This window comes from Lonchura striata, chromosome 1, assembly GCF_050655825.1.
Source record: "Lonchura striata isolate lonStrDom1 chromosome 1, ASM5065582v1, whole genome shotgun sequence".
In the NCBI taxonomy this organism is placed as follows: domain Eukaryota; kingdom Metazoa; phylum Chordata; class Aves; order Passeriformes; family Estrildidae; genus Lonchura; species Lonchura striata.
Genome location: NC_140703.1, coordinates 14,375,577 through 14,402,077, shown reverse-complemented (window position 1 = coordinate 14,402,077; position 26,501 = coordinate 14,375,577). Strand labels below are relative to the sequence as shown.

Below are 26,501 nucleotides of genomic sequence, written 5' to 3'. Positions count from 1 at the left end.
CATGTTTTATCTCACTTTTTGCTGTTAAGAGAAGGAAAAAAAAGACAAAGAAAAGTCTTCTGCCTAAACCACATTATAAAGAAATTCTGAACTTTGAGAGAGCTCATGACCTTTCAGTGTAACTTTATCTTCTCAGATTCTTTTGTTTAAAGCCTTCATTGTTCTGTTGTGTCTGACTTAAATTATGTTGAATACGGCTTAAGAACTATAGCACATCCATAATTGTTGGAGGAGTTAAAATAGAGTTCTGGATGCTCAGCATTTCCAAATATATTTTCAGTCCTTTTTCTGACATTCATATCAGATATTGGACACTATAAAAGTTTAGTCTATGTAAAAATAACTAAGCAGTAGCATCAGGAAATGAAAATTTGATTTGCTTCTTGAAAATATGCATCCCACCCTCATGAATGGCAAACTTCTCTTCCTTGGGAGGTTCTGGTAATGATCTCTAAATTTATTTTTTATCTTTTCCTCCAGACTGCCTCATCTGCTTGCTAGTCTTTCGTACTTTTAATATTATTAAGCCCTCCCTCCCAAACTTCCTTTAAAACCTTCTGGAGCCCACTCTTAGTCACAAACAGGCACATGGAATATCCCACCCATGCCAGATTTCAAAGTTTTTATGCAGAGTAGACAAGCCACTCTGTGTATTTTCTACATAAGGTCTTACAAAGAAATAAATTAGATTATATTTCACTTGTAAACTGTATTTGAACATAAACCTCCAGACGGTAAAGGTCAGGATTGTACAGTAACCCTTTGAAGTGGATATCCCCTTTGAAAGATGAAAGTTTGGCAGTAAATGGACTTACAATTTTATGAATTATTTTGCATTTAAATAATGGATTTCTTGTTTTCATCTGTCATTAACCTAATTGATCTCATTTAAACATGCAAATTGTAGCAGTGAACTTTTCTGGTCACAGATATCATCCTTTACTGTGTACAGTAAGTTTCATTTCCTTTAAGTTTCATTTATTTCAAGCATTCATCAATATTAAAAGTTTAAGAAATGTAACTGTACAAATTAACAAAGTGCCTGCATAATTATTGAGCTATATAATTAATGTTCTACTTAATTTTCATTCAATATGAAGAGATGTAGAGTACTGAAACTGTAACTTTTAAATTGCATTCTTATTTTTACTGTTTTTTTCTGCATCTTACACTGGTAAGTATAGAAACATCCCTCCTTTAAAGGAGATAGACCAAAAGCTGTTCCTCAAAGTATTGTATTTAGATATATTTATTTTCCATATTAACATCCACAGGGTGAATTCAGGAACAAGAACAAAACAAAACAAAACCCAAACCTGTTTGGGTTGGTTGAGTATCACAAACTGGGTGAGTCTCAGGTGGGAAGCTGAATGTGTAAAAAGGATAAACTTATATATGAGAGAATCAGCTGGAAGACACCAGAATTGTCTCCTTCTTAAGGTCACAGCAATCCAGCAGAACATCTTCAGTGAAAGAGAAGAGAAGGAACAGAGCTCAGAGGGTAGATCTCTACAGGATGGGAGCAGCAGTCAAAGAGATTTTGGCTCCTTTCAGATTCAGCGAGCCATTTCTGAAAACATCCTGTTTTTCCTCATGAGATTCTGCAGGACCTGAGCAGCTCACAGGTTTTCCTGGAAGTGAAGGATATCCCTGCTTGCTTAGGCTTACAGAGATAGTCTGTGATCAGAGGCTTTGTGAAAGACAAGGTCCTGTCTGCACATCAGACAGAAAATAAAGCCCCCTCTTCCTTCTTGAGCTGGAACAAAAGTTGGCTTTAATCAGTAAGATCAAGCTTCAAATATTGGCCTCCTTCCACAAGTTCCAGAGGTCTCTGAGGTATCACAGTTCCAAACCACTCAAATAACACCATGATAAAACTGTTGTAGGAAGAGAATAAATTGTGCTAGTTTGAAATGGAGAACTGCAATGCCCTGGATGTGCAAATCTCAGGTGAGGTTTTTTTGCTCTTTTTTTGTTTGTTTGTTTGTTTGTTTGTTTTTGGTGGTGGTTTTTTTTTTTTTTTTTTTTTTTTTTTGGTGACTCTAGGGAATTACATCCCTGGAGCATCCAGGTCTTTTCACTGTATCAGAAGTTATAGCAGAATTGTGTGGTTAAACTAATTGAGTGAAGTTATCATTACACAGGCATTTTTTCTCTTGGTAACATCAAAACAAGTTTCAATTCTCACAAGAATTGCAACTATTTTCACTCCTGACTCAATACACAGGCTATTTGTTTGAGCTCACATAGTATTTTGGGACCATTTAAAAAAAAAAGTCATAGAAAATCTGGAAGGCTATGCTATGACACCTTATTATTCTAGTTAACAAATAATTTCCTGACTCTGGGGATGCATTTCTTACCAGATTGTTCATATAAAGATGGTGGCAGTGTGTAATCACACCAAACGTTACCAAATTTTATTTCTAGCCAGTGTATCTGTCAGAGTGTCACACAGTGTAATGAAAAGATGGTCACAAGCAAATGAAAATGACCAACTCTGTCTACTGATCAGAAACCAAAGAGATCAGCATCAGTGAAGGAAACTTCTTTTAACTCTCATATTTTCTTCACTTCAGAAAAACTTATTCTCTGCCTAGAGAGTAAAAGCTCCTTCCAAAAAAAGGGAGATGTGCCCTTGTTCCTGAAGCATAGGTGCCACTAAACACTGAGATAATTCTAGGAGACATACCACAATTCAAAAAAAAAAAAAAAAAAAAAAAAAAAAAGAGTAAATTACTTCAAAGTAAAGGAGAGAATGAGGGAGATATGCCAAAGTGCAAAAGCAAAGATGTTTTTTAAGCACAATATTGGGGGAAACAACTAAATTAAGTAAAGAGAAAGGAGCACATGAAGAGAAAATTAGAATCAGCTTCAAAAAGACAAATGGTCACACAGTTTAAAGAAACTGAATGTGTGACACCTATTTTAATCATTTACAGTACAGAAGGACCATATGTAGGCAGCAGAGAAAAGTTTTCCTTTCCTCTCCTATTTTATCATAGCTAAGAAGTGTCCCATTTTGTGTGCTTTTGCATGGGCACACATCTGCCCTTTCTGAGCTACAAAAAGTCAGCAAATCTGGGTGGAGACAGACACCTTGAAGAGCCACAAACATATCTAACATGTGACATTCATTAGAATTGAACATTAAGACTTAATGAAAAAGTCAGGGGTTTTGTCTCTATATACTGTTCCGATGGGCAGCTCTGAGTCTTTTATATATTATATATCTATCTAAATATAGATATATCTATATATATCTATCTATTATATATCTATTATATATCACAGACACAGAGTCCAGAACCCAACTATTCACGACCCTTTTCTTGCCTTTTCTTTAGAATGCCTTCTTTATTATATGGCACTACAAGTAGTGCTATATGAAGGTGCAGTACATTATATAATACAATTAATATATTTTTATATATTCACATACATTTTTAACTCATACACATTCAGAATGTGTATTTCAGAAACTCTGTTCCAACAAAAACTTTAAAGCGGTCAAGAAGAAACAGTGCGCTAAACCCTCCTAGTGAGCGTCAGGGAAACTCTTTTGATGAAATTACTCTGCTTGCACCAGAAGAAATTCTGGACCCATTTTGCCATCAGGGAAGCTTCCATTTGTTGTTACATCAGGGGTGAGAGGGCAGGGTGCTGTCAGACACGTGTGCACACACGGACACCCCGTGTTCTACACGGCCGCACAGCGCGTGCCTGATCCCATCCGCAGCCTGCTGCACTCCCTGGGCTGTCTTTACTTAATGCAAAATCAATACCTTTATTTCCAGGACAACGATTCCAACATTCTCATGGAATGGCTGCCTGATTTGAAAGTCAAGTCCAGATGTTCATTGCAAAAGAATCTAATAACAGCCCACAAAAGAAGAAGTGTGCTTATCACACAAACATGTTGGAACAGCCTGTGGAAGCAAGTTAGCTGATGGCTATAGATTTGTCAGGCTGACAATTCACTGCACATCTGCGTCTGCCAATATGGAATTTACTCAAAATTGCCTCTCTAGACACTTCTTTACATAACACATATTTAGCTTATTAGTGCTGTCATTTGGGAGTGTGGTCAGCTTTTGAGCAAAATCTCACCGAGTCCATTAGCACGGATCACATCACAGCTGCCATTTTAGAAGTGCAGTGATTAGGTTTGAAGTTCAAATGATTTTATTTCACTTTAAGGCTTCAAAAGCAGTCTCTGGGGTAGATTTACACAATTAATTTTTACTGAGGTCTGCTGGGTAATTTACTGTAGTCAGAGAATCTTCACTAAGGTAAGGTAATTACCACTGGGTAATTTTATGGCACTCCATTCAGCACAAAGAAGCATGTTAGCTGGTTGCTGCTCAGATAAGGCCTGGAAGGAAGAGAAGATGCTGCTTTTGGGAATCACAAAATGCCTGCAACTCTGAGGAGGGATGAGAAGAATTCACCAACTTCCCAGATGTGGACCAGAAGTTGTACGTGCCCTCAAAATGTCTTTTCAGGGGTGTGCATAAGGACTTAGACAATCTTTTAAACGTTGTACTTTCAAAAGGTTTCAAAATTGAAGCACTGTACCCATCATTCTTTAATACAGGAACAAAGAATATATTCTTTGTTTAGTCTGAACACAGAAATAAACAATGAAATTAAATATCCCTTTGAGATTTTTATTTATCACTTACAAGAAGCACTTCCTAATAATCAGTGGCAGCTAGGCTGACAAGCAACCTTCAGAGCAAAGCCAGAGGGGATACAAGTCTATTTTAGGTTTGCTATTGACAGTAAGGGTCACAGGAAAAATAAACTCAGCAAGCAGTGTCATGCTACCACAAACCTCTGCTGGCCAAGCAGAAACTAAATTACAGCCCAACCTTTCAGCACAGCAGCAAGACTTGGGCAATTGGGCTGCCCTGCAGTGCACAGAGCACAACATACAGATGAACAGGATTAAGCACAAGTGAGACAAAACATAAATTACAGGCAAATAAATTTAAAAAATTGGAGGAGCTAATTATCCTGTAGTCTGGATTGGGGGTATGTTATGCTTTCCCCTATTTTAATATTTTGAGTTTACAAAATTAATCTGTGAAGCCCTGTGGAAAAAAAGATTGATCACTCTCTCTTTCAAAATAATAATATAGATAATCTCCACTGCCAGAATGAACTATAAGAAAGGAAATCAAAGAGCAGCAGAAGGACTTAGACACTATTTCTATCACATACACATAAATATGAATAATAGAAAATAAAAATACTTTGAGTGTAAAAGTTTAGTCCTCAGCTTTATTTCATACACTGTAGCACTACTGGGAAAGCTTATTTGATTTCTCTATAACAATAATAAAACATAACATTTGTGTAAAGGGAAGAAGAGGGAATAAACATATTCTGTATCTGATGGCTTTCATTTTGTTAAGTTGACTTCCTCTTAAAGCTGATGATAAAAGCAGCTGTGTGGACTCACAAGCACTTCTATCTACATCTTTCCATGCACTAATTACAAATATCTGTTTTATACAGTCCCAGCATCCAAGGCAGATTTAATTTTATTCTATCCTTCACTAGGCATATATCAAAACCTGTAATTTCATTCCATTATTTTGCTTTCTTTTTTTCTCTACCTATCATCCACTGGATGCATACACAACCCTGTACTTCCTACTGTTCTCTTTTTCTTTCCTTTGCTTTTTGGTTTGTTTGTTTAGATGGAGCCACACATTTTGTCCATTTTCAGGGGCCAGTTGCTTGAAACAAAGCAGGTTTTTCAACTTTCAAACATAATTATACAGGGCAGAAATGCTTAGACAAGTTCTTATTGTCCTTTCCTTACAACTGGTGATGGTACACTGATAATTGATGAGAAGTATCTGTATACCACAGATAAAACTTCAGGTTTTAAACTCAAGTGCAATTCCAGTGAGTGATGTTTCATCTTTGTACCTTCATTCTCTGCCAAACTGATGTCCAACTGTGCTGCTGTTTGACCACTTTAAGAGATTTGCTTATCATTCTCTCACCATTGTCTGCTAATTTTAAAGATCTCTGGGATATTAGGGGCATGTGGCAATGCCACACTAACTTGGTTGTGATTTTGGAGCCTACAGGTTGTCAGATTAACAAACTCTCCTGATTTTGAGGTCCCATAAGTCATCAAATTTGCCACCACCATTTTTGCCCTGCTGCAAGGTGGCATTGAGAATATATGTTGGATCAGCTTCCACAGGGTCCTGTGAGCATGATTCTTGTTGATAGAACAAGGATGTCTTTTATATGTTTGAAATCTTATGGACTGACAGAAGAAAAAGCAGCTTCTGGTGACTGCAGTAATAGCCATGACAATGGTGAAGAACACAAGGAGAATAAAATCAAGGAACCCAGTTCCAGTGTAATGTACTCCATTAGGAGTATTTGGGACTGCACCAGTGAATAATTTCAATCGTCTTTTTCCTTTAAGGTTCCCTGATGAACCATATCACCAGTTCCTTGAATCTTCTCCTTTTGTAGTTTCCTTTCAAAATTTGACCAGCATTAAGATTTTTGAGTATGCTGACCATGGAAATGTAGGTGGCAAGGACAAGGACAACAAAAGACTGATCTTAGTCTTCTTGTCACCAATAATAGAATACTTCTTTCTCCAGAGCTTTAAATGGTACTTCTCTCTGCCCTGAACTTCAGCTTCTTTTGGCACATTTATCACTTCTCTTTCTATGTATAACGACTCTGTACCAGTGCTGGAGAGTATAAAATTGATTGGTTGAAAATTAATGGAGCAAGCAGGAATGATAGAGAACAATTACTTGTGCATTATGGCTTTTGATAAGCTGGCAATCTGAGGGGGCACTAACATAAAGCACACCAGTAATGGAAATGCCCAGTGCAGTCTGACCTTGTCAGAGAACTTCAGTGAGGCCAGAGAAGAGGGAGAAGGGTCTTGTTCAAAATCTGGGGAAACATGCATAGAGGAAGATTCACCTCACTGCTATTTAGCAAGTTAGTGCCTTGCTACAAGGGTGCAAATTGGAAGGAAACAACAAATATTCAGGAAGTTTTATATACAAGAGGACACAAAAAGGCTTTTTTTCCTTACGAGGTTCATGCAAACCAGAGTCCTGCCTTTACTTTCAGGCACATTACACTACATTGCAGCCATTTTAAACACTTTTTAGGTGTCCACTTTCTGCATTTACTGTTCCATTAAATTTGGTTCATCTCCTGTGGTGCCAACATCTTGAGCAAGGCACTGAAGAAAGAGCAAAGAATTAGGAAGAGAAGGCATGGGCAAGTTCAGTGGATGATGGCTGTGCAATTTAGAATTCAAGGAAAGAAAGTTGTCAGGGACTCGTGTCTCCAGCACAGATGCATTTGACTATATTAAGAGAGGTGTTTAATAGCCATTTGGTGAAGAAAGGTCCTGATCTCCCTCAGTAAAATGATGGCTAGAATTTTTCAGAAAACATTTTTAGCACATATGCTAATGCACATTCTCTTAGTTTTCAGACTTTTTTGCAGATGGCATTTTTAGCAAAGTTGTCAGCTTCTGTGTACAGAGTACTTTTGCCATCCCTGCATTTTACATGTGCTGCAAGTCTTAGATGCTTATAGAAATATCCCTGTTTAGAAACAAGTTACATATGGCAGCAGTCCTTGACATAGTGCCTTAGGAGATGGTTACAGTCATTGAACACTTGCCTGCTTCAGGGATAATCTTGTCTGTTTTATCACAGGTTGATTGTACCTGGTCTAGAAAGAGATTCATGGAAGGTCTTTTGCCTTCCCTTAGTCTACATTTTGCAGGTGCCTTTTGTTGCTATCTAGGCAATGAGACGTACAGCTGTTCTCCAGAAAACAAAACAAAACAAAAAACAAACAAAAAAACCCAAAAAACAGCTGGACCCTGAAAAATGGTGGATACAAGTGAATATGAAAATGTCAGCTGATGGCATCTCTCACAGTTTATAAGTGACAAAAACCCACTGACTCAAAGGACAGCTGACTTCAGACTACAGCACACAGATAGAAAACCAGATTCATTCAACTTTGGTACATTGCACTGTGGAAAACATCACGTCCAGAAACGCTGTTTGAAAGCAAAAAACCAGCCAATATATAAAGATGCAATACAACTGAAGTTTGGATTAACTAGATTAATAATTTCTGTGTCAGGCCTAAAGATAAATCTTAAAGATCTTTTCTTCCTGAGTCTGCTATTAACATCAGTGAGTTTCTTTAGCAGGCTTCAGCATCATCGAGGCAATCTGCTGCAAACTTTGCTTATTTATACCCTTGTTTCAAGTTTCTGGAAACTTTCAAGGAAAACTGTGAATTAGGATGCTCTTGATGTTTAATAACACATATACATTGCTTCAATAATAACCAAAAAAGATAAATGTATTTTCTTTCCACAACTTGTCAAAGAAAACCAAGAACTTAGTCCCATAGTGCTCTCAATGGTAAAGCTGTCATTAAACTTTTTTGAGTCCCTCCTGTAAAAATAAAATAAAAAAAACAACCCATCCAACCAAATACAAACATAGGATTTGGCTAAAAGAAAGGTTTTATCTATCTGCACAATACCAGAGAACTTTGCTTCAACAGACACTCTGAAACAAAACAAAACTATAAAAGCAAGCATGTATAATGTGTATTACTTACAGTGTATTTCTAGAACCTGCATTGCTATCTGAGGTGTAGAGTTTAGGGACTCATGATCTACTCTGCAACTTACAACTGCACCATCATCACTGCGATCTGCTAGGAAATCCAGCGTGCTGCTGACTGTGAATGTTTTACGAACTGCATCTTCTTCTTTTAAATATTTAACATCTGAAAGAAAGGATAAACAGTTAGTTATCTTTCCAATATTTTGTGGAAAAAAAAAGTAGACCAGCATTAGACAGCTAAATTTTCTGTCACAGTTTTCAGAAAAAACACATCTTTCATATATGTGTTGGTCGTCTCTTTAATATAAAAGTAATTAGACTGTAGTTATTCCTCAATTTGCTCTCATTGTCAGAGTACAAGATACATATTGAAAGAGAAAATTTTGAAACTGGTTCCATGATTCTGCATTCAAACAGAAATTCCATTCTTTATTACCTCTTGAATGTTTAGGTCCATATTTGATATAAATGTTCTCTGTTAGGTCATCTGAAAAAGATTATGGTCTTGTCCCATCCTCATTACTTTACGTATCCACAGTGTCACTAAACATGAAATTTCCCAAGATCATTCTTACAGCCTCTCACAGTAATGCAAAACATAGATATTACTGAAACCATGTGCACATAGTCAGATTAATCCTGTGCTTACTTTATTCATTGCTTATTCTGTTGTTTGGTTAGAATTATGCTAATTCACTAATTAAACTAAACCCAGGTGTAGTCACCAGTGGTAATAAACAATTGTAAATAGAGTATGTCACAGTATTTACCTGAATATACAAATGAGTCCCAAGACCAGAAATAAGTTTACTGCAGAGAACTTCCACTCACTGCTTTATACCCTTCTAAATTGACTTGATACTTTTGTGTAGATCCAGTTAAAAATCTGAGGTTTTAGACAGACATTGCAGTGGAGGGAGTTTTCAGCTTTGCTTAGGAAGCATCGTCTCAGTTCAAGGCTAAGATTCACATTCAGAACATTTTGTTGTAAGAAATATGTGCTAGATCAGAAATGAAGATCCAAAAGATTGAGCATTTGAGTTAAAATGTCTGAATGTATTAACTAGAATATGAGATTTTCTTACACATGCTTTAGAATTGTTTTACTTGGTTTCCAACTGCCTGCGATACTTATTGATTTTAGTTTATTTGAGAAAAATGGTAAGCTTGTTATATTGATTTATTACAGTGAAAGCTTGAAAAGACATCTATAAATACTTAAACATATATATTAAATTACACTGAGATTTCGTATGTCCTCTGTGCCCTAAAAAAGAGAGAGGTTTCAGTTTTACAAATTATACTAAATCCCATTAGAGAACAGAATGACCTAAATAAAATTTCCATGAAATATCAATTTTAGAAAGCAAATCTTCAATGGCTTAGGCTACATAGTTTTAGATTAAAAATACCTCTGACATCAGAGAGGTGGTCTTTATCATTGTCTCCAGACAGAGAAGGACACCGTGTAGTTATAGAGTTTCCATTTTTCCCTAAAATATAATTATTTCTTGCACATGAGAATTTTTCTGCCTGTTTGCTGCTACGCTTTAAAAGATTTCAATTTCTGCCATGGTCACTATTAATATTTAGGGATTAGTAGGTAAGAGAAATATTGACCAGAGCTAAAGCAAAGTTATTATAATCAAACAACAAATGTCTTCACTAATATTTAAAGCAAACACATGTGATTTTGTTCACAGAGTTAGGTTTCCAAATTTAATAATAAGCACCTATATAGGTAACATTCTGCTTATAAGTAATGTGCACATCCCTTTGCTTACTGACTTCAAGTGGGGGACAGAAGACTCCTGAAACATCAACAACTTTAATTTTATTGAGATGTTGTGGATCCTTAATCCTTTAGAAAAACAAAAGCAGTTAATTTCCTAAATTGATGTTTACAAGTTTCTCTCTAGCTATCTATTGTGTGAAAGGGTTCAACTCTTAGAATGAACTTCCTCTGCAAAAAGGGCAGTGATAAGATTCTACAAACTGTTGTCATCCTCACCAACAGAAATTTTTAGCTTGTCCTCATCAGCTGTATTTTCTTAGACATTTCTTCATGGCAAATGAAGGTGTGATTGTGGTATGTTCTAATTGAGTGCAAACCCAACTGGATGTAAAAATGGTGGAGATCAGGTAATGGGTACACACCATCACCCAGGACATTTTACAGAATTTTTAAATATGTAACTTGTAGCCTACTGTTTAATTTGTTTTCTTGCTGCCCCTGTCTCTCCTAAATTCCTTTGAAGAAAAGGTTGAAAAGAAATCCATGACACAAGAGTTTTGTGTGGGAAGCACTGTAATGGAACAGGCTGAAGGGATACAGCTTTATGGAGGAGAACTTAGGGCTGGTAGGACATGTTGAACATCAGTCAGTGCGCAGGGCTGAAGGCTAAAACCCAGTGCCTTGCATCAGTAAAAGCACAGCCAGGGTCAGGGGAAGTGATCCTTCTCTCTTTGGCACATGCATGACTACACTGAGAGTACCAGGCCCAGTTTTGGGCTTTCTGAAGAAAAAATGCACAAGGAACCTGTTGAGAAATGCTGTGGTCAGTGGATCCGTACAAAGACATCTTAAGAAAGTTGGTATTATCTAACTTGAGGAAGAGAAGACTAAAACCAGATTAAACTGCTGCTTTAAAGTACATAAACTATGGCCATAGAGAAAAAAAGCCAGAATCCCCTCAGAGGTGTACAACAAAAGCTAATGGGCAACAAACATAAGTTACACTTAGATAAATTTGGATTATGTATCATTAAATATCTACAAATAATGAAAACACTCCACAAGAGGGCTTCAGAACGCTGAAAAATCTAGCCCAGACAGAAATGTTTCTATGGAATGTCTGTCCTGGGAGACTTTTCAAACCTGATTTGGAGAAGACCTTTAGACACTTGAGTTAACCTTGGAATAGATGTTGGGCCAAATAAAACCTGGGAATCAGCTTTGGACCCACTTCCATGACTTTCAGACAGGTGCAGGGTTATATCTCATAAGTATAGATGTTTGATAGGGAAAATAATAAATGGAAACAATGGAATGTCCATCATCCATTGCTCATTGCAAGCTATTTATAAAAGCATATACCTGTAACACACAGAAATACTCATCTCTTAAAAGGACAGTTTTTCTGGTTTTATATGGCAGATATAATTTTTGTTTATATTTAAACTTAAGTTCTGACATGAAATGGCCTTATTATCTAAAAATAAAAAATCATATTTGCTTTAGAGGTTTCTCAAGACAATGATCAGTGCCACTCTGAAATCTTTGTCTATACTAAAATTAAAGAAACTTACTCAAAGTATCTTAACTTGTTGCAACAAAATGAGCTTATTTAGTTTTAAAATCCAATCTGCCTAGGAAAAGAAACAAAAAAGGAAATCCATTCAAAATATTCCTGAAGCCTAAAAAAAAATTATTTATATAATTTTGTTGAATGAGCATGTAACAAATTTTGTTGAAAATAATAGGTAATTTCAAAATCAAAAATTTGCATTTATCTTATCCAGTATTTTTGCTCTTAATAACCTCCCAGAAATGTCACCAGAACTCTAAACTGCAGATCCCTTTGTTAAGTTGGTGCATATATGAGTGACAGAACAGTAAACTAAAAGGTGTGGCACCCAGTGCTTCACATTCAGTCTCTCTCATTACTAACACTTACTTTATCAAACACTATTCCTTTATCAGATGATGATTTCTTTTTTGAGTGATAGCAATGGAGCTGCAATTTTGCAGTGGCTTTTTCCCCTTTGGTGCAACTCTGATCTCAGTGCATCATTTATATTCGTTTGCAGCATGTATAATACAGTGGAACACAATTGGATTTACTGGTGCTAGACAGACGAACTTCTAACCTTTAATGTCAGCTGCATTAGCATATCATTTCATATCTATTTTCTCAGATTTATCATTTCACCTTTTACACTGCACAAAGCTAATGTAACTTCTGCTGATGCCACTGCAGACTGGTTAGGTTATTTTATTTCTAACCTTTGAGAAATGGCAATGTGCTCTTCAGAAGACCTAGAAACCTGAACTGAAATGAATGTGCTCAGTACTTTCCTCTTATTTCTGGTTGTCAGGGGTTTTTTCCCCTTTTTTTTTTTTTTTTCATACTCCTTTTATACTCCTTTATTTCCCATCGTGGGTTTTTTTTTATTTTGTTTGTTTGTTTGTTTTTAAATCCCTTTAGGAACTCTTGAGAAAAATAAATTGATTAAAGAGTCAAATCAGCAAATTGCTTACTGGCTTCAAATACTTGTCAGCTGAAGGAAAGGCAAAGGTATTACACCAGATTTTACAACATAATTTTTAAAATAACATATTTTCAAATAGGTGTAGCCTTTCTGTTAGGCCAACTGTATCAGTGTTTCTCTTATATTATTGACTCTTGGAGTTATTTCCAATCTTAACATGCCTTGACTATGTATATTCATCATGCCATCTTTTCTGGAGAACACAATCTATGCTGTGCCATGTGTGTTAGTTGTGCTGTTTAATTCTTTTAACTTACATTTGATTAGATGCTGCCTTTCTTTCACCAATTTCCTCAGATTTCCCAGTACTGAAAATAATTATTCTCTATATACTCATTTTCTATCCTTGTTACACATTTCAAATTATTCCAGTCTAAAATGCTTTCAATACTACTCTCATTTTCATTAGAAATAGAGCACCTCTATAATAGACACGATTCCATAGGCAATCATCTGCATTTTCCTTTATTCACCAATTTTATATCACAGCTCTGCTTTTGCACATTAAACTGTGGTAGAGAATAGTCAAGAAAGATAAATGGTTCTGTAATTAACTCTGTAACTTTGCTTGAGGCAGTTTATTGGGATAATGAAATCCAAAATATTAGACAAATCAGATAAATGAAGGGTGGTTTTTTGTTTGTTTGTTTGTTGTTTTTTTTTTAAAGCTGCACAGAAAAGGTGGATTCTGAATCTTTTATTCATCTGGCCTTATAGCAGAACGAATAGAGGTGACATGAATAAATACCAATACATTATCCTTTTTATCCATCTGCTTTCTAATGGGCACCTCAACTGGCTTGGAGGTGTGACAGCATCAGGAAGTTCTCTTAACTCACCAATGAGGATTTAAAACTATTCCAGCATTTTTAAGAATATGGAGCAGAAAACTAGGCTCTAAGCAAAGAACATACCAAGTGAAAGAGAAGATGGAAAGGAAATAAACAGCTTTTTATATGCAGCTCTTTCCTAGCTCGCTGCATCCTTGAAGGCAAATCCTTGCTGTCAGCTTTGGTTTCAGTCATTCAATGACTTTTCAGTCACAGCAGACTTTGTCCAACTCCCCTTAGCCCCTGTGAAGTTTTCCTGATCCCCTTTGAAATCTATCTTCTCCCTCCTCCTCACAGCATCCTTGCCTCAGCTGGAGATTCCGAGTTTCCCAGCTGAGATTCCCTCATTTGCTGCATCCTGGCTCTCCCTCACCAGAGGCTCCCTGGGTCTCCTGTGGGAAGTGCATTCTCCTGTCTCCTCGTGGTCACATTCTGCTATTCTGCCTCACCTGCTCACATTTTTTAGGGGTGTGCAACTTAAATCTGGGAATTAACTAAATCAGACATACCCCATGCTGGAATGGCACAAGAGAAATGAAAAGGGAAAATATCAGGGATGAGTGGTCTGACTGTGATAATAATCTAGAAAACATTTCTCTATGAAGCCTCACAGATGAGGCACAGAGTTCTGAGCAATCTAAAACATCAGTTCTTACTATTTGAAAAAAAAAAACAATAAAAAGATGGTTATATGACCACTGTAGTAAATTACAATCAATTCTTCAATCTGTGTACTGCCCCCTACTCATTTCATGATGCAATAGGAGCAAATTTAAAAACTGATTAAAAAACCCCATAATTCTACAGAATGTATAGTTTTGGCAATTGGACCAAATGACACCAAAATCCTTTTAAATACCTTTAACTTCTTTGTCGTTCTTGAACCATCTGATATCAGCTGCTGGCTTACTACCAGATGTCTTGCATGTGAGCTGCATCCTCTCTCCCTCCATAACTGGCGAGGTAAATCCAGTAATTTGTGGCTTCTCAGGAACACCTAACAAGCAAACAAGCAAAATGTCTCAGATGGTGTCAGCTGCTGCCATGAATGCACGACCAACTTAAAGTTCACTTCTTCATATGCTCTGATTTCTGGAAACAGGATAATTAATTCCTCGTGCCTTGTCAGTTAAACCTTTTTCCTATTGTAAATTATCCATCAATCTGAATGGTAGTTGATTCTAAATAAATAAAGAAAGCAGGAGTTATCTAATTTTCTAAGAGAAACAGATTGCAATTTAATAAATATCTTATCTCTGTATATTCTGCATGCAGGTCTAGTCTGATTTGTTACAATATTTAAACTGCTCAGCACAGCAAGCAGGATGACAAAGCACATTAGAAGCACTGCTGTGAAAATTAAACACTAAACTGGCAACAAAAAACTGAACTGACCTAAGCTGAGAATAGATATTTACACCTAAATAATGAAGACTTTAATAAAAAAAATAGGGAAAAGGGAGAGTAAAAATAATACTGGAGTCACTTTATCTGCAGAGGAACAAAACCAAAATGCAAAGAGGTATAATAACAGCTCCACTGACTACAGTGAGTTCTTCAGCTGTATACAAGTTCTTCAGAGGAGATCATATCATTTGGACATACCAGACACATAAATATCCAATTTGGAAATGGTTGTTTTTCAGCGAACCACAGAAGATTGAAAAAAAACCAAAATAAAACAAGAACAAAAAACAAAACACAAAGAAATTTGGGAAAGTTTTGATCACTGCATACATAAATCCATTTAACTTATGAAGACACTAGAATAACTTATTTTAAAGTAATACTGATGACAGTAATTTAAAAAGCTCCAAAAATGTCAGTTATATCTTGCAGCTACAGTGATTTGGTGCATTCACATTTGTGGCAAGATAAAAGACTTGGTCACACTAATTGATCTAGTGCTCTATATTTAACAATTCAGTTTTTTCTACATCTTTTTTCCATGTACAGAACAGCAAAACAGCATCACCTCTTGCATAGTACATCTCTTTAATAAATCTAGTCCTCTCTTTCAGGATAGAAAATGGTGTCTACTACAATACCTTGACACTTAAATTTTCTAATCAAAAGCAGAACAGACAATAAAGAGATTATTAGTACATAAAAGGATAGTTTATCTGATTAAAAGATATAATACATTTCAGTGGCAAAGATTCCCTTCTCCAGCAGCAAATGTCTTAAGAGTTTAAAATATTCCTTTGAAACAGGAAATTACAAATACAAAATGAAAAAAGGCAGGAATTCTGAACTGTGCAGCTTTCTCTCCGGGAAGGATAATAAATGATGTTGGGAAACCTTCATGAAACCCTTCCCTAAAATGAAGGTAAAGCTTAAAGGACTGTTAAAGATCAAGCTACTTTTGTTAATAAATATTGGCTAGATATTTTGGGGGTTTTCTTGTCTTTTTAACACCTTTCTATGTCTTTATGCCATTTAAAAGGATGAACTGGTGCACTCCTCAATTGTTTAGATCATGAAATGCCTCTATACAGAGGGAAGAGTAAGCATAGGCAGTTGCTATTCCAGAATATTTTGCTTTGAGTGGGTAGTTTTTGTCCTTAATGGCAAAGTTGTGAAGATTTTTGTAAAATTGTCTCACAGGGACTGAAAGGGAGATGTATTTCATATCCTAAGTACAAAACCAATTCCCTGGCTGGACTAATGTGAATATTACTGCCATAGAGAATATCTTACATTAGTTCTATTAAATTTAACTGTCTGCCCATCCACATATAAAAATAAAACAAAAAGGAAGAGAGTCATGTTCAGGGACAGAAAAAAGGAAAAAAAAAGAATAAAAATCAATCTATAAAATCATATAGCCTTTTAGGTTTGCAGGTGTGTTTTAGTGAACTATAGCAACTTTCGCTGATTGGGCTACTGACATTCATAGAATCATATAAAGCTTCAAGCAGAAACTTTATTTCCTGGGCATCTCTTGAAATCTATTGCTTTTCTATGTGTATCTATAACCTTTGGGGAAAACAGCAGAGCACTTAGAGGATAAAGCATAAAAGAAGCGCAAGCCCAGTGAAAATTTGCACTTTATAGACCAAAAAAAAAAAAAAAAAGAAAGCAGAATGAGTCAAAAAAAATGCACAGCTAAGGAAAAATGATAAAGCTCTAAAGCCCGTTTTGATTTCATGCTTTCTGATTTTCTCCCCTTTGCCCTATCCAATAGATTGTCAGGAGATGAACACATGCACCTTCCCTGCACCCGTGGTGCTCGGGATGTAGAGGTTTTGTCCATTTCATGGAGCACTCGCTCCGTGGCGTTGGCGTGCTCCCTAACTCATTATCCTGCCACGGTGCAAACAGTAAGAGGCATGTTCTTTTTCAGCCCAGCGATATGAAACAATAAACATCAGGGGAAACTAGATCAGACGTTTACATTTATCTTCTGCCAAGCCTTAGAAAAGTTCATTCTTATCATAATTTGCCAGAGCCCGAGGAGTCGAACACTTGGTTCTTTCTGCTCAGCTCAGTTTGTGCTTACCGAGGACGGTGAGGAAAGCCTTGGAGGTTTTGACAGGCATGGTGAACAAAGAGCAGGTGTACTGCCCTTCGTCCGACAGGGACACGTCGCTGACGCTGATGCTCAGCTCGTGCCACGACGCTCGCACCAGCTCGATTCTGTTGTCCCTCAGGGCTGAAAAACAACAACAAAAAAAAATCGACATTACTGTTGGATTCAGCACGTGAACAAAACGTGGGGTGTTGTACAAGAGGCTCCATGAAGATTCCTAGAGAAACCAGGCCATAGAACACAGGGGTGTGGACACAGTTGTCCATGCAGAGCAATTTTTTTTTCTATGTGGCAAAAAATGGAAGAGTTGAGTAAGATTTTAAGGGGTTTATTGAGTGATTTTTAACATATATAAACCTAGAAACTACAGGACTTGAATTAACACTGGCCTTCCTCTAAAAATCCCAAAAATGACTTTGATTTCTGCCCCCTCACAGCTTTTTTCAGTGCCTAAAATAAATCCTTCCCAAAACCAGCTTGTTTTTCACATATTTAGAGATGTTAAGAATCCTGTATCTGGCCCTGCATAGTTTGCCTACAGATTTTTCCCGTGTCCATTACTACTAATATTGAACTGGAATATCAGATTTCTCAAATTTTGTAAATAATTATTTCTTATTACTAATAGACTGAAAGTTCCATTTATACATGCATATATAGTACACTTAACAATTTGAGGTAATTGAGTATAGTGGCTTTCCATTTCTGATTACAAATACAAATATGATTGCTTCTGTTTGCATAGAAGCAATGAGGAAGAAGGAGCATGTAGATTCACTTAAATTCAAAATGTCACCTTACTTAATGCTTTAAAATTGAAAGTATTTTATAACCTGTACTTAAATTGACCCCCATTTTCTATTGAAAAAACTGGCAAAACATTCCCAAACATTTTATTTTTCTGCAGCAAAGTTGCTTCAGGAATCTGCATATATTATCCAAGCCATTCCACAGCATAGAAATACTAATATCATAAATGAGCAAACACTGTAATTCTCCTAAGCAAACAATAAAAAAGCATATGTAACTCAGGAAGTTTAGCTGTATACCTCTAGATTGAAATGTCTTGCCTGATAGTGTGTGAAACATCAGTGAGTCTATTTTTACAGCAAACCTCTGAAAGTCAAAAGTAAAATGGGACTATGATATTTATCGAGACAGTTACACGTGCATTTGTGAGAAGAGCAAAGTTGTTGAAGTTCCTAATGTTGTTCCCTCTCACCTCTTTCCAAAGAGTCTCCAAAGACTCTTAGATTTGTCTAGTATTACTCTTCCAATGATAAAAATAAAGAGTTTTATTGTGGTTCTTTTGCTACTAAACCTAGATGTTTCTGCCCAATTGCTGTCCAAGTTGATCCAGGTAGATTTACACCAAAATAAGAAGATACAGTGAAGATTCAGCAAAAGCATCACATTAATTTGTCTTCTTCTAAGGCTGCCATTTAGGTTTGTTCTCACCAGAAAATTTCAGCTGAATTTGCTGATTATTTCAGGGTAGGCCAGCTGAAGCTCAGCTTCTTCTGCAGAGTTTGAGGGCTGAAAGGTGGCAGCTTAATCATGCCTAACATAAAGGCATGCCATGAACTTCTTCAAGGCACATCAAAAGGACTGAGCCTGTGTGTAATGGACACATTTCAGACAGAACTGAGATGTCATCTGTCCACCACAAGAAAAAAAAACAAACCCACAATTATTTAGTTTAATAATATCAAGTCTAGATAATGATGAAAAAAGAAGTAACCTTAAAGGAAACAAGCAAGTGAACCAGAAGCCACAAAATACAAAGCTGACAGAACAGTTGAGAACAACAAGCTCAGGAAAGCAAAAAAGCACAATAAAGCAAGCATCTATCAACCCCAAACAGCAGCAAAGCTGGTCATTTTGGCTTTAGCAGCCAAAACTCCTCACAACAGTGAAGCTGTTGCTATCTTTGACCAAGTAGATGGGGACTCAGAATTCCTTTCTCAGCTTGTCAATTCTAGTCAGATGCAAATGAGCAGACATAAGACTTGTAGTTTATTTCATATTACTGACCTTCCCCCCCAAAATAAAATTAAAAATTATTCAAGTTTTTCCAAATTGTTTGATCACCACCACACCTGTTTATATAATTTGGCAACAGGAGAAAAAATGGAAAAACAAAACAAACAAAGAGACTGAAACCAAAAAGCCTCTCAGCACTCCATAACTTGGAAGTGGTGACTTTTTTCCTCCCCATAATCTGAAATTATTTTAAAAAATAATGCACTATATCATCTTACATAGTATTTTAATTTGTTACAATTTTCAGTTGTTACTGCCTTGTAATAAAGATTTATGTATCTGTTGAAATATTTTCCTACAGATGGGACAAAGTGTAGAATTTCATGCCCTAAGAAGAACAGAAATGAATTCCACTACAGCACAACTGGCCTACAGATGATGCCAACCAACAGCACATCATTTTGAGCCTACAATTGAAATACAAACTGTTTCCATCAGCTACATTCCTACTGCTCCCCTCCCTCACCTCCTCCCCTCCACACCTTTTTTCACCTTTGTAAAATATAAAAACTTCAGCTCAGTCAATTTTGTGGAAAGCTGGTAAAAACAACCACTGATCAAGAGATGAGATCAGATGTTCCATGTTTCATTATGGAGTGGATTTTTATTGAAAGAACCTCAAGAAAGTTTTGTAATGGAAATATCAACACAGCCTTTACAATAAATGCTACAAAGAGCACCAACATAATACTCCTTTGCAGGAAAGCTGTTTGTCAGAAGCATTTTTGCAAGTGCTGGGTCTAAAAATAATTATCTTTTCCATCATTTTCAAATATGAATATTTGTAAGTTTCCTATCTACACAGATAACAAGGAAAACATATTTCACTGCTACACCTGAGACAAGGTGAGCACTTACACAGAGACTTTTTAGAATCTTATTTTCAAATTGTATTCTTGTTTCTGTAACCTCATCTGTTTAGAAACACACCAGCTTCTCTTCATGAAATTGATAGCTATGATGGATGCTAGAACTGGTTTGTTTCCATTTTGTGTCTAAAGTGCATTTTGCTTTAAAGGGTGATGGAAACAACAGCAACAATGGAGAAACCAGGGGTAATTCTAGCAACTCATGATATCCGAGCACTGTGAGTGAGTGGAGCAGGGTCTTGCTCATGGCATAAAACCTTGCCAAGCCTGGCTGATGAAGCAAAGCAGCCCATGGAGCCTGGACAGAAGGAGGCTACTGAAAGGTACCAAGTGGCAAGCAGCTCCACCATAGTATTTCAAATAAAGTTCCATAGAGTAAAATAAAAAATGTACATATAATTAGCACTTTAACACTAAAAAGTAGAACACTGGTCTTTTGGAACCTTTTTAGAAATTCCTTTGTTTTTAACATTTCACTTTGTTAGAATCCAAACAGACCCTTCTGGCCTCTTCATGGGGATTTTAACTATGTTGCTGAATCATTACCCTATCCATAGTTTGCATACCTACAGAGATACTAGCAAAAGGATAAATAAACAGAATATTTATTTGATTTCTGGGAAATACACATATGCCAAAAGCAGTAACAGAGAACACCAGCACTGGCATCACTTTTCTGGATTCTCATGTTGCAAGCTGTTTGAAAAGTACAAAATGCAACAAGAAATATAATTAAATAGTAAATTCCAATATGCCCTAGGTACATTACTTCAGTTTTCTGTAATTCCCAGGCACATATGATGTAGTTAATTTGCAAGGCATGAAATAATTATGCATAAAACACTTGTTCCTAAGCAGACACACTTCATTTATTTTACCTGTCATTCTCTTTTCCTGTGGAAAAGATTCCTTTCAGAATGTTCTCTGACACAGAAATGAGCAACCTTGATAATTTGTATAGTTGAGGTAATTATGAGTAAGAGATACAGTCATGTATTTCAGCTGCATTAATTAGTAATTATTGAGACTGATGACCATCACAATAAACTGGCCTCCTTGTTCACACTCAAACAACGCTGTACTTTATTTTTTTGAAAAAAAGAAATATAATGATCATATGTTATCAAAGAGAAATCCTGCAGCAGGAATTATAACAGAGAGACAAAGGAACATTAGAAATTTGCCAAAATGGAAAAAAATTTCCACATTTCATACCATGAAGAAAAGGCATAGTAGCCACACAGCAGCATTTCTAATGCAATTTTGTCTAAAATGACCACATCTTTGAAGTATTTTGTGTTATATATTTGAAGAATGGGGGAAAAAACAAACAACAAAATCCCCAAATTCTCTAGAGTAATTTGCTGATATTTTGAGAATACTAACTTGACATATGCTGCCATCCTGGGATTCACTCAAAAAATTGTCTTCCTTATGTTGGAGCTCTTCTCTCTCTCATGGGAATAACATAACCATTAGTTGGAACCAGAAGGATTTCTGATACTCTACAGGTCACGCTAAACTCCCAGAATTCTAATATTTATGAAACTGAAACAATCCCTCTGATTTTCAGATTCAAACTGTCTGAATGCTGTACCATACTCTGAAATACATTTAAAGGGATTTATGTTGTGTTTCTGGATATACTTGAGAAGGCCCTTTTTCTTTCCTTCTAATAAATTCAATATACCAAGGTCTCCATAGGATGATCTACAGAATTTGCTTATAGTTGTGCATTAACCACCACCACCAGAGCAAGAAAAAAGAGAGACAGAATGGGAATAAATGGAACAAACCAAACTAATATTGTTATTCTGTGTCTTCTAAACATTCATATTTATTTTCAAAACATTGACATTTCCTTAAAAAGAAGGAGTGATACACAGTTGTTCTATTCATGCCTAACCTATCTAGTCCATATTTCCATGATGTCTGAATTCCTAAGACTTTAAAACTTCTCAGTTGTTTTTCACATGGAAAGAAAATTCATTTTCTTCCTCTTTCATTTCCATTCACACAGGTTGATTACTTTCATGCAAGTACACAAGGTTGGCAGTGTGAGTCTTTAATAATCCCATGTTTTCTATTTCTACTTTGGCATGTGCTGAGGCTGTTTTTACCTCTCAGTGGAGGAAATTCTTACCTGTCCACAGCACTGCATTTGTGAAACTATCACCTTTTTCCCCCTGGGACAGAAAGTGAATCTACTTTCACAGGATGATAATTTAGAGGGAAAAGAATTAGGATTTTCTATGCAACCTATCCAATTGGCTGACATATGTATCACTGGTGTCCTTTAAAGGTGGCATCATTTATAGGCAAAATCAGCAGAAATCATGTAAACTGAAGGTTGCAATACTGTGGAGGGATCTTTGGCTAATTGGCTGTGGAACAGTCTGACCAATTAGCAGATGCATGGCATTTCCCCCATTAGGAAAGTGATTAATAACACAGATGAGTTCAAATAGACATTCCAAACGTGTCTTTCACAGTTTTCAGTTACTTGGGTGCTGAGAATACTTCAATATCACTGAATTTTTAAACTCATTCATGTACTTAATAAATTTGGGGCATACTGAGCTTCATAAAAGGTACTAAGTAAAGGTTTAGAAACTGAAGAACTATGTAAGAATCCTTGGAGACAGGTTTTACTTTCATCCCAGTGCATTCTTAAGAATTTGGTGATCAAAAGGAAGAAATAATGAGGTCCATAGAAATATACTTTGTCCACCTCTAATCATCTGGCCATCTTCTACTTGATGCTGTGGTTTGTAGTCTAATAAGAAAAGACTAGATTGTTTTCAGCAGAGATACACTGCTGAAATATTTGACTACGTTATTTAGAGAACAATGGTCAACAGCAAGATGCTTCCTCCTTTTAAAATTTTTCAGAATTTTTGCATGTTGCATAATGCATCTGCCAAAGACAAAACTCCCTTCATCAGGAGAGGTGCTGACAGCCTCACTGAGAGAGGCATCTACTCTGTGCTTGCCTTAAAAAGGCCAAAGCACCGGGGACTCAGAACCTGTCTGTACAACCTTATCTATTATTTATCAGGGTGCACAGCCTTAGATGCTTATGAGGAGAACCCAAACAGAAAGGTAATTTCTTCAGTGAAACAACAACGATTTTCCATTTGCTGCAATCTGGATAAAATGAAAAAGAGTTTAAGGTGACTTACAAGGACTTATGATCTTGAACACAGCTGCTGAGTTGAGGTTTCACCAACTGTTGCCAAGTGACAAACGAAGGCCAGGATGATACATGCCCTTCATGGGTGGAATAAAGAAAACTTTCCTGCATGGCAGATTTTCTGCACTGAGCTACCTTTTCTCTCACAATCATGTTCTGTATGCACTTCTTTCTTTTTCAGAGCACTCAAGAAACGTGACAACAGGTAAAAAGAGAGGAAAAACTTGCCTTTGAGGGTGTTTGTAATGCCTGTTTCTTGTATTAAAGAATCAGTGAACTTATTTTCTTCTTGTCTTTTGAGAATCATAAGGATGATATTTATTTTCTGAGAAGGTCTGAGGCCTGACTCTCTTTCTTATAAGAAATTTAAGTTTCAAGTCTTTGCAAAGCACACAGGCTTTGAAGTATGAAGATGCTTTACTGTTTTACTGTGTTGAAATAATATTTAACCATACCACCAAATAATAAAACAAAAATCACATTAGTCAGGATGAAACATTGTCTTACAAGGTCTATTCATCTGGATCCTTGTTCAACAGGGAATTACATGATTTCCTATTATCCTAACGTAACTGGACATGTACCACAGCACAGTAGCCTAGAAAATATTTAAAAATAATATTTCTCAAATATACAGCTGCAAAACTTAAAACTGAAAAATGATCTGGCAAGGTTAGAGATGGACAGAATTAAAATAGATGAGATTCAATAGATAAAAGTAATTGCTAGTTTTATGTACCAAGCTGGAGATGAATGTTTTGAAAACAGTAATGTAGGAAAGGAGCCCTGAGGATTATAGAGGAAATTATTTAACTATATGTTCAAATGCAGCACCACTCTAAAAAGATGAATCCTATTCTGGGTTGTACTGATCCTTGCAATTATGGTAAAAGAAAATGCTACAACATTCCAAAATAGCATACATCACACTGTGCCATATATTGTAAATTACAGACAGAAACAGTATCTCAGTTGGGAAGAGAATTTCTGAAGGTCTACTGATGGACTACTGCTGCAAAAATAATATTAAGAAAATGAAAATAATACAATGGAAAGCTGTAATAAGTCCACATGTACCTAAGGAAAGACCAACAGGAATTAGATTTTTTTTTGTATAATATTGAGGGTAATACTGAAAAGACAAAAAGCTATGTTTCAGGTTAAATGGGACTTCACTGTGAGTGAGAAATGTTAGATAATTACTTTATTGAAGTAGAAGAGAGAAATAAATACTAATTCTTTTGCAAGCCAAAACAAAGCTACACAGATTTCCAAGTTTGTCCTTCTGCAAAGATCAGACCAGGTAATTTTTCCTCATGCTACTGCTGTTGATACTAATCAGTGTGGCAGCAGTACTTGAAGATTCCTGACCAAGGCAGAGTTAAGCTTATGTAGGTATTAAAAATGGTCTGGTCAAATAGCACAGAACTCTACCAAGGCTATCTATGTATTTTAAAGTACAGCAGTCCTATAATACTCTTTTTCTTTGCCAGGAGACTGCTCTTCACAGTCACTGCTGGTGACCTTCATGCACTGGCTTTAGTCAGCTTTGAATGAAAGGTGTCCTAAAGAACAGAGAGCAAAGAATAACTCAGCCAGACTTTACACTTTTAGCACTGCTGCACAACCAGGTTCTACTCAGGCCTGCCCAAATGCAATACATTTTTTTGTGTGTTTCTGAAGCTGACCATGCCTCAAGGAAGCTGAAGAGCTGTATTCCCCTGAGTCTGCAGATGTTGACATTACAGTTCTGCCCATTCACTAGCTAAGGTAAATGATCCCATGACACTGGAAATGTTTTTAGTGGCATGAATGAGTGTTACTTATGGTAGAGTCATGCTTATGACATTCCTTGGAAAGTCAGAGTCTTCTAACTTCTAAAGACTGTAGTCCTGTTCAAACATATTATTTCAGCAGAAGATGGAGAGACTTTCTCTCTTTATGGTGTTCTAAAAGAGATTTTTTTTCTTCCTGAGAACAGCTGTAAGATGCCCCTGTTCTTCCTGCACTTCCTGATCACATAGATACACAAATGAACATCATCTCTCCTGCAGCAGATGGCTATAGATGCCAACACAAGAATACTCATTCTTCCTAAGTACATTAAGCAGTCAGACTCCCTAAACTCCTGCTGCAGCCATTAGAGCAAGTCATCTTCCTCCAGTGGCCAGTTAAGAACAGATCACTGCCTTGAAAATGTTAGAGAACCTGGACAAAACAGCCAAGAAATCATTGACGATTGATGAATGTATCTGCAATCAGCCCAGCAATTGATCCCAGTACCAATGGAGAGTCAAAGCCTAATGTATACATCAATACTGAAGATATCAGTGCTGTTAGGGTGACTCACAGGTCTCACTAGGAGGGAATTGACAGATGGAACAAAGTATCAGGAGAGATCCGAGATGAGTCTAGTGCAATTCCAGGGAGGATTCCAGAAAGCTCTTTGATGACTGAACACCATTTATGATAGAGCCCTTAAAGTTTTATGATGTCTATCACACAGCTGAGCAGCAAACAATCTGAATCTCCACCACAAGGACACAGATGCTCCCTCTTTTGTAGGATTTGTCTTAAGTTTTTCACATGCAGATGCGATGTGAAGGAATCTATTAGTGAGAAATGGTGTTAGAAACACATAATTAAAAAATCGGAGCCCCTCTCATACAAGCTGAGGTTAATAGATTTGAGATTGTTTAGCAAGACGATCAGAGATTTCTGGAGTTAATCCAAATTCAAAAGAAAAAAAAAAAAACCTGGCAGCAGATCTAGACCTCTAATTTTCATAGGAAGATGCTCTAGCATAGTCAGAGAACCAAGCTGGACTAGATGACCTCCAGAGGTACTTTCCAATGTGAAACATTCTGGGATCTTGTCATTCTGGATGTTTTTGTAGTAAGGAACCTGCATATCACAAAATACGTAAGGTGACCAGTCCTGAAGTGCCAAAAACCCTTTGTAGATATTCACAAAGATTCATCTTCTTTAGCTTTTCCTAAGCATTTTTCTCCCTCATGGAGGAGGTGGATTTGAGTCCTTCTAAGAGGAAGCTGCCAGTCCCTCCCTGCTATAGTCATTAGAGAAAAAAAAAACCAAACC

The 26,501-nt window shown here is 36.5% G+C and overlaps 1 protein-coding gene across 5 annotated transcripts in view; it reads right to left on the bottom strand.

The window, feature by feature from the left end:
• CADM2 (cell adhesion molecule 2) overlaps nt 1-26,501 on the bottom strand; it is a 595,909-nt gene that overhangs the window by 100,866 nt on the left and 468,542 nt on the right. For all 5 annotated transcript variants that reach the window (XM_021541238.4, XM_021541252.4, XM_021541246.4 and 2 more), the window contains 3 exons: nt 17,268-17,420; nt 14,625-14,762; nt 8,656-8,826 (listed from right to left, as the gene is read on the bottom strand). In XM_021541238.4, the coding sequence (XP_021396913.1) occupies nt 8,656-8,826; nt 14,625-14,762; nt 17,268-17,420 (462 nt within the window). The remainder of the gene's footprint in view (nt 1-8,655; nt 8,827-14,624; nt 14,763-17,267; nt 17,421-26,501) is intronic.